The sequence below is a fragment of the Dermacentor andersoni genome, chromosome 2 (assembly GCF_023375885.2).
Source record: "Dermacentor andersoni chromosome 2, qqDerAnde1_hic_scaffold, whole genome shotgun sequence".
Lineage (NCBI taxonomy): Eukaryota > Metazoa > Arthropoda > Arachnida > Ixodida > Ixodidae > Dermacentor > Dermacentor andersoni.
In genome coordinates, this window is record NC_092815.1 from 160,662,482 (window position 1) to 160,674,713 (window position 12,232).

The 12,232-nt window shown below is 49.2% G+C and overlaps 1 protein-coding gene across 1 annotated transcript in view; it reads left to right on the top strand.

Annotated features, from left to right (window-relative positions):
* Positions 1-12,232, top strand: part of LOC126540523 (glypican-6-like) — a 154,885-nt gene that overhangs the window by 130,879 nt on the left and 11,774 nt on the right. Inside the window, exons 3-4 of the mRNA XM_050187337.3 lie at positions 6,127-6,518; positions 9,177-9,342. Of these exons, the coding sequence (XP_050043294.1) occupies positions 6,127-6,518; positions 9,177-9,342 (558 nt within the window). The remainder of the gene's footprint in view (positions 1-6,126; positions 6,519-9,176; positions 9,343-12,232) is intronic.

Consider the following 12,232-nt stretch of genomic DNA (forward strand, 5'->3'; position numbering starts at 1 on the left):
GACGCGCACTCTGGCCCATTAAAAGCCGAAGAGGAGGAGAGTGAGCGCCCCCTGTTGTTACGCGCAGTCGGCTTCCATCAGGCTTGCTCCGCCTCTGCTCGTAGCTCCTTGTTCTCAACTCGCCGCGCAGCACTTCGGTGGCATCCCGGAAGCGCCGCCGCTCAGAGAGGGGGATCAACCCCCCCTTGCTCGGGAAGGGAGTGGAGGGCTCTGTTCACGTCCATCGATGCCCACACACGGCGTTCTCTGCGCGCGCAGAGTGTGCGGAGCGTACGTTCAGCCTTCCGGTCCGGATGACATCCATTCCCATCCTCATCCGCGCTACATGTCTCTTCACAAACCCCCTTTCAGTAGTCGAAAAAACGCTATCCTCCCGGGATCTTCTGACGCGCTCGATCGGTGTATAGGCGCTGCGCTGGCCGCTTCCATCTCGAGCCTGTATGCTACACGGGAATTCGCTCGCGAACTCCGCTTCTTGTGTAAAGCAAACCGTGCGGGCCTCCCACCTCTTCCCGTCCCGCTTCCTCCCGCCACCACACGAAGCGATGCCCTGTCGAGCTGTCCAAACAAGCGCTCATTGGTCTCCCGGCCGCGCGGCTCTATCGAGTCTCGCACTCGACGGTCCGTCCGTCTGCACCGTCGGCCGGCAGCTCGGCTTTTTCTCCCCGCCCGAATTGGAAGGGTTCTTCGCGAGCTCCGTTGTTTGTGTGCTCGCCCAGAATGGACGGCGGATTAAGGCCGGCCCGTGTGAGAGCGCGTGTGCTGAGAAGACCGACGTGTGCGGCGCGGGTCCATTGTTTTTTATCCGCGCTGCGCAGGGTAGTACTTAGCCCTCTCCTTGCTTGGCTGCCCCTTTCGACCGTGCCGGCGACGGCGAACGTGGCCGTACAAGGTGAACCCGAAGCCCCTCGAGCGCGCCCGCTGGCTCGCTCGCTCGTCGAGAGCGTCGGCGAGATGAAGGCCGCGGAGGAAGACGCGTGTTTGTTTGCACGTCTGCTGCTGCCGCTGCTGCTGCCGCTGCCACGCGCGCTGTTGTTATTGTTGCCCCCAGCGTGGGGGCCGCTTCGGAAACAGGAGGGGGAAGGAAGGAGGGCTTTGACAGCAAAGGGACGCCGGCTGCTTCAGTTGCCGCGACGCGAGCAGACGGAAGAAGATATCCAAGCGAAACAAGAAAACGAAGGGGCGCGACACGCTGTTTGCGAGAAAAGGCGGAATGTAGAGCAAGATTTACGACGCCTGGAAAAGACAAATGGCTCTCGCCCAGCTGCGTTCGGCGAGAGAATCGAGAGACACGTCGCCGGCGCGAAAGGCCGGGATCGCGATAAAGGCGCTGCGAGTCGCCGTTGGTCAGTCGCCTTCGACGATCGGCGGCGTCAGGGAACGGTTTAGGCCTAATAAAACATATACGTCGTCCATGGATCTTCTGTTCCCGTCTCTAGTCTCGCAATGTACACGGTTCCTTTGCTTTAGGATCTGCTGCAGTTGCTACAGTTGCAGTTCGCGCGTATATCGCATCATCGCGCACACACTTGTCGGTTTAAGCCGGGAACTTGGGAAACCGTGCGACCCGAGGAAGAGACGTGCCTCGAGTGAAGATACGCCCGAGGCGTTACGGCGAATCTGGAGAGGTTTTCGGAGAATCCTACGAAGCGCGTAAACACGAAGCGGGAGGTGTTGAAGAAGGAGGCCTGCGCCAACAAATCACGAAAACGTCTGTCGGCGCGGCGTGCGCGCGGCCGGAGCTCACCGTGCAGTTTCATCGTCGTTCGTGCCACGTGAGAAAGATGGGCTCCGATGACGTGACGCTCTGCAGGTTACTTTCCCGAGAAGAATTTCCGAGAATTCAGCCAGGGCGCAGCTGTCGGGCCTACTCGGGACAAAATTGAACCGCTTAGGTGGCGTGTTGCCGCTTGCTGTGTGTATATATATATATATATATATATATATATATATATATATATATGCTTATTCGTTTGCATACACAGTCGCACGCAGTATTAACACGGGCAAGCGCGACACGCTTCTGTACGCCTTACGCAACGAGAACGCGGATATCGAAAATCAAGAAAAAGTTTGTTGAAGAGGCTGGTGTTGCCAGTAACTAAAGTGCGTGCCGAAAAGTGCACTTGAAGGACTCGCACTCCGTCTGTATAGATAATCGTGGGACGATCATCAAAGCTCGCTCGTGTTTTGTGTTGGGACAATCGTGCACAATAATGTTTCTCCGGGCCTTTCGCGGGAACCATAAATTCCAAACGGGCATATGGAAAGCGATTCACGTTCGGTGAATAATTCACGTTCGGTGAATAAAAGGGCACCAACTTCTTTTTCCACAGAACTCGTAGGCTGTCACAAGCAGCGTTAAAGCGACACTAAAGCAAAACAATAAATAAGTTTAGACTGATAAAGCAGTGTTCGAGAACGCTATTGTCGGTAACTTCGCGATAATACGTTTATGATGAGAAAAAGAAATGAAGGGCAAAGTAGAAGTTTTTGAATTTCGCGCCGTAACCGCAAACCGGCACGTCAGTCTGGCGTCACGAATGCAAAAGTATTTTCTCGTATGTGGACAGCGTTGGGCTCAATGAAAGTTCTTGAAACTTGCCATGCTCGGTCCTTGGCTACCTTGGAACACATTGTAGTTCATTTTTACCCATAAATAATTAACTAAGACCCAGTAGATTCCGTCAAAATTTCTGTGACGTCACGGCGGGCTGATGCGGGAACTCCAAGGCGTCGCCGCCCGTTTTTAGTTTTCGCGCCTTTTCTGGCTCCCCCGAGCGACTTATGGTATGTGAGAGTGGCGTTTTTCGTCGAGGAGGGTATTTACAAATACAGGTGAAACAATTTGTCTATATTGTGGCCCTTTAAAAGGACTCTACGAATGCAGAGTAAAACAAATGTAGGTATAGTATATTACCCCTCCAATGATATCTGCACTTCGGCGGAGAAATATTGAAAAACCAAGGAGAAATTAAGAAATGCAGACGATAGAGTAAGAAAGGGGAATGCAGGTGCAACAAGTCGTAGACAGAGAGAGGGATTGATAGCTTTGTTGGAATTTCAGCCCCTGTACTGCACTTTTGCTTGAGGTCTGTGAGCGTATAGAAACATTACAGACGAACTTAACCCTGAATGAGAGGGAGCACTTTACTCTGTGGGGAGTGATCCAGATTCAGGAGACGTACGCGGGATTCTTGGACTATACGGGGAATCCCCACACGGTGTGTGCGTAAGATGGGGAAAATCCCCAGAGCAGGTGTATAGCGCAGGGCGAGGGCTACAGGTAAAGTGCTGGTTCTTGTGTAGGGGTGTGCATACTGACCTGCTCGATAATAACGCCCCGCGGATTACGCTACCACAAGTTGACTGAATTGCGGAATTAAAACTTTTCGCTACCTCGCTCCCGAATTTTGCTTGATATTTCTTCGCAAGCCCCGTGACATGTCTGTGGAAAGGCCACTTGGGGGAGTAAGTTAGAGACCGATGTACTATATGAGATATCACTATTGAAAAACGTTCTCCATCAACTGAATTCCAGTTTTCTCTTCTCCCTCGCTCTCGAGCAAGGATTGCGCCGTCCGCCGCTACGGTCGTGAGAAGGAGCAGAAAACATGCAGTACACGCCGCACACGCAATGATGTGAGCTCAGCTGGCACCGCCAATGGCACGACTGGCAAGGAGAACACACGGTCGTCGGCGCTGGTTCCTTCGGGACATCATAATCATCATCATTTGGTCCTCGCGGGAGCCAGGAGTGGGAAGTTTTAGATGTCAGGGGGAGCGAAAACAAAGGGGCCATTAGATGCCAAATAGGTACACATAACGCTTAAGCAAGATTCATAGTTCGTCCGCGACTTTTCCCGCAGTGTGTGTGTATAGAGGGAGAGAGAGGCAGGTGGCAGGGGGGCGAACTTTTGCCAGTGCTATTGGCTGCACCAAAAGCGAGGACCTCGGCCATCAAGCGTGCGAATGGTTCTGACATTGGGTACATTCCTGCGGCGGCATTTCTGTGTATGTACGTGCTCGGGACGCTGTCAGAAAGAAACGTCCCGAGAGAGAGAGAGAGAGAGAGAGAGAGAGAGAGAGAGAGAGAGATGGGAGGGAGGGAGAGGGAGAGAGAGAAGTGTGCACGCAGAAACTCGCCAGTATATATACGTACGTGCTCGTGTGCCTTAGTATATATATCCTTGGGGGCGTATATACTACACGTAATAGAACATGGGCTGTACCACTATACTACTACACATCGGCGTTCAGGCCTCGCCATCTGGGGTCCGAGCACGGTGCCTGAAGGCGCTCATTCTTCGCGCCCGCGGGCTTTGTTTTGCTTCGCCCTCCGGCGGTCGGGGCCCGCCCTGCTGGCTGACTGGCCAAGGCGCGAACGGCCGTGTTCTCCCGGCCGATGGGTAAACAAAGAACCAGAGGCGCAGCACTCTTCGAGCTGTCTCGCTGGCAGCCGCTGCCGTTTCGTCCCAGCAAAGGATGGGTGGAGGAGGGAGGGCCCCGGCAGCTGTGACGAGGGGCGCCGGCCGGTATTAAAAAAGTTCTCGCGCGCGCGTCACTGACGGCCGACAGATCACTCGTCGGGAGCCGCCCTCCCCCAAGTTCTGGTTCACAAGGGCGAAAGATGCAAAGGATATGCTAAGAGGAGTAACACACACACACACACACACACACACACACACACACACACACACACACACACACACACACACACACACACACACACACACACGCACGCACGCTCGCGCGTGCGGGGGGCAGCAAGTGAATGCGCATAGCTCTTGTGCATAGAGGGAAGAAAAGACCACCCTTGAGAGGAGGGCGCCGTAGGCTAAATCAATTCGTGTGACGCACAAGCCGCAATAAGTTTGCTATGTGCCGGACCCTGTTCCGTGTGCCCAACCTAATGAACCGTTGATGTGCATGTCATTGTGCGCGCGAAACTGTCGAGTTCGTGTGCAGCCACGAGCTGCTGCGTCTTTGGTTGCCTTTGATTCTTCTCCAAGACGAGGATTCCTCCGTCTCGGCGCAACCTACTGCGGCAACAGTAACCACCCGGACTGTTGTCACAAAGCACTGTAGCTATGTCGCACACAGGTCGCATTGTGCTTAAAGCGACACTAAAGTGAAAAATGATTCCTTCTGCATCAGTAAATTACCGTTCTACAACACCAAAAACACCGCTCTTACAACGATAAGACGTTTGGTAAGCCAGAAAAAGCGCAAATACGAAATACGTGTGGCGACGCCTACTTAAGTTCCCGCACCTGGGGGCTGTGACGTCTTGGATTTTGATGGCATGTTCTAGGGCCTACTAATTATATATAGTGGTACAGATTGACTACATTGCGTTCTAAAGGAACCAAATATTAAACATGGCAAGTTTCGGGAACTTTTATTCAGCCAACAAATGCGAAAACATACTTTGGAATCCCTGACGTCACGCTGACGTACCGGGGCTGGGGTTTGGCCGCGAAATTCAAATACTGATACTTGGACCTTCATTTTCTCATCTAATAATCAAACTATTTTTTTTAATGAGTGCCTGTAGGGTTCTCAAACAATGCTTAATTAGTCTAAACTGATTTATTGTTTTGCTTTAGTGTCCCTTTAAGCAAAGCGTCATCGCCTATGTTAAGGTTTGGAACGTTCAACAAAAATTGAAAAAAAAAATGTTTGGTCGCCATGTCATCCCTGCAGCTGGGAACTAGGTCGCCGGTTTGACTTTCAGGCACGGCTGCCGCATTTCGGTGGAGGTGGTAAACAAAAGCGCTCGTGTACCGAGCGTTGAGCGCACGTTAAAGAAACTCGGGCGGCCATAATTAATCTGGACCCCTCCAGTGCAGCGTTCGTCATAGCCCATGAATCGTTTCGGGACAGTAAACCGAACGAACCACAATCGCCATATTAGAACTTTACCGTGCACGATCGTGGTCGGTCCTCATATATAGGTCTGATGAACGAACGTAGATCTTAAAACCGTATCTTGCACCATGTTATTTAGGTCTTCTTTTTCGTTGAACAGCTCGGCTGACGTTAGCTGACACAGCCTATATGAGTGCTAATCGACGCGGTTCTAATTAAGCGCTCTCTCTCTCTCTGCTCGCGACTGCTGCGCAGAGTTCTTCAAGGAGCTGCTGAAGACGTCCAAGAAGGACTTCCACGGCATGTTCCTGCGCACGTACGGCATGCAGTACGACACCAACTCGTACATCTTCCACGACATGTTCGACCAGCTGGAGAAGTACTACCGCACCGGCGGCGTCGACCTGGTGGACGCGCTGGACGGCTTCTTCCTCGAGCTGTACCGCAAGATGTTCCAGGTGATGAACATGCAGTACGCGCTCAGCGAGCGCTACCTGCAGTGCGTCAGCGACTACCGCGACGAGCTGCGCCCCTTCGGCGACGTGCCCCAGAAGCTGACGCTCGAGGTGAAGCGATCCTTCGTGGCCACGCGGACCTTCGTCCAGGCGCTGGCCGTCGGCAGAGACGTCATACAGAGCGTCATGGAGGTACGAATGAGCGCTTGTTATTACTCCGTTCTTCCACGAACGGTATGCCATATGCACGTATACAAAGAAAAAGTTGCACCCTTTAGGGCTTATCTCGTTCTCTGAAAATAATCGCCGTCTTTCTTCTCTTCAACGCTATGCGCCAGGCACACGCATGCCAGCGTAACATAGCGTCCGTGATAAGAAAGCGGCCAGCCCAGTGTATAGAAAGGAATTTGTGTATAGAAAGGAAAGGAATGGCGATTCTTGTCCGAGGCGTAAAATTTTTTTTTAGAAAGTACGCTTTCAAGCAAATGGAGTGCTGACAACGCCCGTATGCGTAAATACCTTCGTGCCTTTTCTGTTTTATGAAACTACTCTATTTACGCCCACACAGTCATATATCCTCACCTTTAACATCATCTATAGGGTACCATGGAATGAATATTCCGCTATGCTTTACTATGCTATGCTATGCTATGCAAAGCTCAATGGGGTGGTAATCGTTTTATTTTTTTTTTCTTCTTCTTGTACACATTCAGAATGACTGCAGCGCCGCCGCACATTCGTAATATCGTCCGCGTGCAGGTAAAGGTAAAACCGGTGAAACTGACCAGCCGAACTAGGAATCCCGCCTCCGGTCACTTGCGATGTGGCATAACAGCCGGGGCTTTTTTTTTTTTTTTTCGATTAGGGGTCACAAATTGAAATGAAAGCATTCTCCAGTTCAAGACAGTTGAGCATTTTTCCTGGCCTGATGCATACCTGGAATAGGACTGCTCCTTTTCACGAATGGTCTCGATTTCGTCAATTACCACCGCGTGTCTACCTTCGATTACACAGTGCTCGGTGGCGCGATCGCCTGCGGGAGCCAGCATAATACCCACACTGCCGCCGGCCTTGTGCCTGGATATTCATGCGTTTAGCCGGCGCGTAAGCCACACGCAGTGCAGTTACCGAGGCCACGTGCCTGCCGAGCCGTCCTATCTAAAAACGAAGCGTGCTCCCCTCCCCCCCGTTTCATTTCGTTCGCGTTGAGGCTAAACAAGGTTCAACTAAACTTGATGCAATGATTGCTTAGGTGCATGCTCGAGTTCCAGACCTGTCTGTAAAGCAGCAGGCGTACTCACTTGTATGTGGTTTCGTATTTCCCGCTACCGACGCTGACTTACTTCTGTTTGGTTTCGTATTTCCCGCCACCGACGCCGACGGGGCCCCGTTCGTTGTAGAAACTTGTGCGACTGTAGAAGGGAGCGCCACAATAAAGGATATGTAAAAAGAAAGAAAGAAAGAAAGAAAGAAAGAAAGAAAGGAAGGAAGGAAGGAAGGAAAGAAAGAAAGAAAAAAAAAAACGAAACCTTCAGCGGTCACGTGGAGTTTTTGGCTGCAAACGTTCCAAGAATTGCCGTGTGCTTCATTCGTCCTCAACCGCGTTATCTTGATGGTGCTTTTTCATCTCTTTGTCTCTTTCTCTCTTGCCATCGATCTTTACACGTGGCGAGAGGGACATGAAAGCATGGGCTGTTCCTTACTCGATGGCAGACTATTGAGAAGCGCCAGCAAATACTCCTATTCGGGCAGTGCTGCACTTAGCGCAGATAAGCAGACACGCGTGTCCAATGTTTCATGGATGCGCGGAAATGTAGGGGTCGCTATTTGCGGCCAATTGTAGAAGCCCGCTGTCACACTATCTGGAGCCGATAAGCCCTGCAGCTTATCCTTACCCCTTGCCCCTGACTCCTTCATGGCTCTTGCAGTGAATGCACATGCTCTGAATGAGCTCCACACAGTGTGGGACACCGATTTGCCATTCTGATCTCACACAGACACGAAGTTGGCTCATTTCTCAACCTACATGTACAAAGAGAGCCTCCTCTGAATTATGTACTGATGTTATCTGCAACTTTAAGAGACATGAAGACAACAGTGGAGATCAGAGAGAAAACAAGGGCAGCCGATGTTCTAGTTCAGATTAAGAGGAATAAATGGAATCGGGCAGGCCACGTAAGGCATAGGACATAGAACCGATGGTTTATTAATGCAGGGGAAGTACTGTCATCCTTGACAGTGCTTCCAATAGGTGGTGTGATTACATCAGGAAATTTACAAGCGTATAATGCTGACGCAAGGCAGGAGTAATTGGAAATTGATGAAAAAGGCCTTCGTCCTGCATATTTAACATAAATTGTGCTAATGATGATGATTACCATTATTTGGTATATCATATCAGGGCTACCCTCATCTCCTCACAGTAAAGATGATGTGATAAATATGCAATATGCACAATATCAACTAAAGCTAATTAATTATGATAAAATGTATGATACCAGTCACTTCCTTGCCCAATATGCCAGAACTCGATTTGCAAAAAATGTGTCAACATGCTAGTTATCATTTCCTTGCTCCATATGCCAGAATTAAATAAGTAAAAATTGCATGAATTGAAATACCGTGCAAAATACTAAGTCATAAATCCTCAGAAAGACAATTACTGATAAAGCTAAACAGATTGCAGCTTTCTCCTTTTGGAAAGAGTGTTATCTGCACATCGTACAGTATTGACTTGTTCACTGTGAAACTCCCTAAAACAAATGCATTTCAGTTGTCTTTATGATTGTGATTAGCACATGCTGTGCTGTACCAAACATCACAGAGCCATTCCTTGTGATTGCATTGCAGGTCGGCCCTTCTGCCAACTGCAGCCATGCACTCATGAAGATGAGCTACTGCCCACACTGCCATGGCCTACCAAACCTGAAGCCCTGCTCGTCATACTGCCACAGTGTCATGCGTGGTTGTCTGGCCCACCACATGGAACTCGACAGCGAGTGGGGCTTATTCATTGGTCAGTACAAGACCCTGTTCTAGACATGTGACCTCATCCCATTGTAGATTTTCCCCCTTCCCCCCTTGCAGCCACTATAGTCGGCGACAGGTCAACATCGCAGTGACAAGTGCCCCACAAAGGGAACATGTATACATATGGCCAGCATATCCCTACTCTTCCTTTCTCCTCCCTTTGTATCCATGTCTTCAACTTTGGTTTCCTTAGACACTTCCTTGTTGCAAAAGTTATGTTGTACTTCATATAGGAGGTCAGTAAGTTCCCTGTCCAAATTTTCTATTAGAGGAACCAATTTGTGCTGCAAGATATCTATTCGTCCTCACACTCCGCGATTTTGGCTGTTTGTGCAAGTGGTGTGATATGCTCATTATTGCCAAGTAACTGCACACCTCCTCTTTATGACTGTGGCATCTGCAAAGGAGCTATTTCTGGAAGCACACACAAACATCTGGCAGGTACATCAGACATTTTTTTGGGGGGAAAAGCCTTTCTAGCATCCTTGACTTGTCAGTGATTTTTTTGTCAGTGACACATATATGAACAGATAACATCTCTAATTCTTTTTGAAGTACATCTTGTTTTTATGCAAAGATATGACTTCTCTGTGTATCGACTAATGCTCTTGAGGACTATTGTATCATATTAGTAATGGAATGAGCCTCGAAGTACCACAGACATAGTACGTTCTGACAGGTGCGCAGCCCTTCCATGCTTGTTAATGTGTAGCTTTCCTGCACTGGTGCTCTGTTTCATGTGGGTGCCCATTATTGTTTGATACAAGCATACGTGGGATGGGGACAAATTATATTTCGCAATGTGCCTCATGATTTTGAGGCACACAGGCACACTTCCAACAATTCATTTGGAAGCCAATGTAAAACTGAAACAGCAAGCAATGTCCTAGAGATGGCAGGCATGACACCATATATATTTGTCCGACACCACTATTCTGTTTCATTGTGTAACTGCGGCATGTTGAATATGACCGGTCAGAGTCATCATCATCATCATCATCAGCCTAGTTACGCCCACTGCAGGGCAAAGGCCTCTCCCATACTTCTCCAACTACCCCGGTCATGTACTAATTGTGGCCATGTTGTCCCTGCAAACGTCTTAATGTCATCTGCCCACCTAACTCTCTGCCGCCCCCTGCTACGCTTCCCTTCTCTTGGAATCCAGTCCGTAGCTCTTAGTGACCATCGGTTATCTTCCCTCCTCATTACATGTCCGGCCCATGCCCATTTCTTTTTCTTGATTTCAACTAAGATGTCGTTTACCCGCGTTTGTTGCCTCACCCAATCTGCTCTTTTCTTATCCCTTAACGTTACACCCATCATTCTTCTTTCCATAGCTCGTTGCGTCGTTCTCAATTTCAGCAGAACCCTTTTCGTAAGCCTCCAGGTTTCTGCCCCATATGTGAGTACTGGTAACACACAGCTGTCGTACACTTTCCTTTTGAGGGATAGTGGCAACCTACTGTTCATGATTTGAGAATGCCTGCCAAACGCACCCCAACCCATTCTTATTCTTCTGGTTATTTCAGTCTCATGATCCGGATCCGTGGTCACTACCTGCCCTAAGTAGATGTATTCCCTTACCACTTCCAGTGTTTCGCTACCTATCGTAAACTGCTGTTCTCTTCCGAGACTGTTAAACAGTACTTTGGTTTTCTGCAGATTAATTTTCAGACCCACCCTTCTGCTTTGCCTCTCCAGGTCAGTGAGCATGCATTGCAATTGGTCTCCTGAGTTACTAAGCAAGGCAATATCATCAGCGAATCGCAAGTTGCTAAGGTATTCTCCATCGACTTTTATCCCCAATTCTTCCCACTCCAGGCCTCTGAATACCTCCTGTAAACATGCTGTGAATAGCATTGGAGATATCGTATCTCCCTGTCTGACGCCTTTCTTTATAGGGATTTTGTTGCTTTCTTTGTGGAGGACTACGGTGGCTGTGGAGCCGCTATAGATATCTTCCAGTATTTTTACATATGGCTCATCTACACCCTGATTCCGTAATGCCTCCATGACTGCTGAGGTTTCGACTGAATCAATAATTGGGGACATGTATGCATTGGTGTAAGCAAAACATCATTGAGTGAATTTTTTTCGAAATCCACAAGCTGTCCTCAGCTGTTTCCCCGTTATTAAATATGTACGTTGCTGCCAGTGGCTCAGCAGCTCTTTGGCTGCCCTGGCTGGTGGCACAGGTAGCAGCACTATGACACCATCCATGGTGGCTCAGTGGCCGTGGTGTTTTGCTTCAGAGTGTAAGGGTTTGATTTCCAACCACACTAGCTGCATTTCAATGGGCGCAGATACAAAAATGCCCATGTGCATAGATTTGGGCACATGTTTAAGAGCCCCACGTGGTCAAACTTAGTCTAGAGACCTTCACCACTGCATCCTTCGTAGCCAACAACACCAGCTTCGGGATACTAAACCCCAGTAATCAATCAACCAGTAACATTGTACTGCTACCATTCACTCATTGTGAAAAAGCAAGTTGGGGAAAAAAAAGAAAAGCCTGATAATAACAAGCATCACTGATAGATTATTGACCTTGCACTGCTCCTCTGCACTGTTCTGTTCTAACCAAGTACTTTTGTCCAAAGTTCACAATGTTACCTGTAGTGCAGAGCACTTTATTCTCTCTCTCTCAACATTTTGTGAGTAATTGATGGCTATCACAGCTCTAACTCATCCGTGCTTGTCCTCCGAAAGCCCCTAGCACAAACAATCTTCAAGACGGCCTGTGACAATCAAAGTTGAAAGTGTTGAGATCTGGAATTGGCTTATGGAGGCCAAATGGCATTTAACCCTTTTCTTTCAAATGAAAAATTACATATGTGCCTGTGAGTAAGAGCTTCTGGTTAGGCTGGAGATGCTCG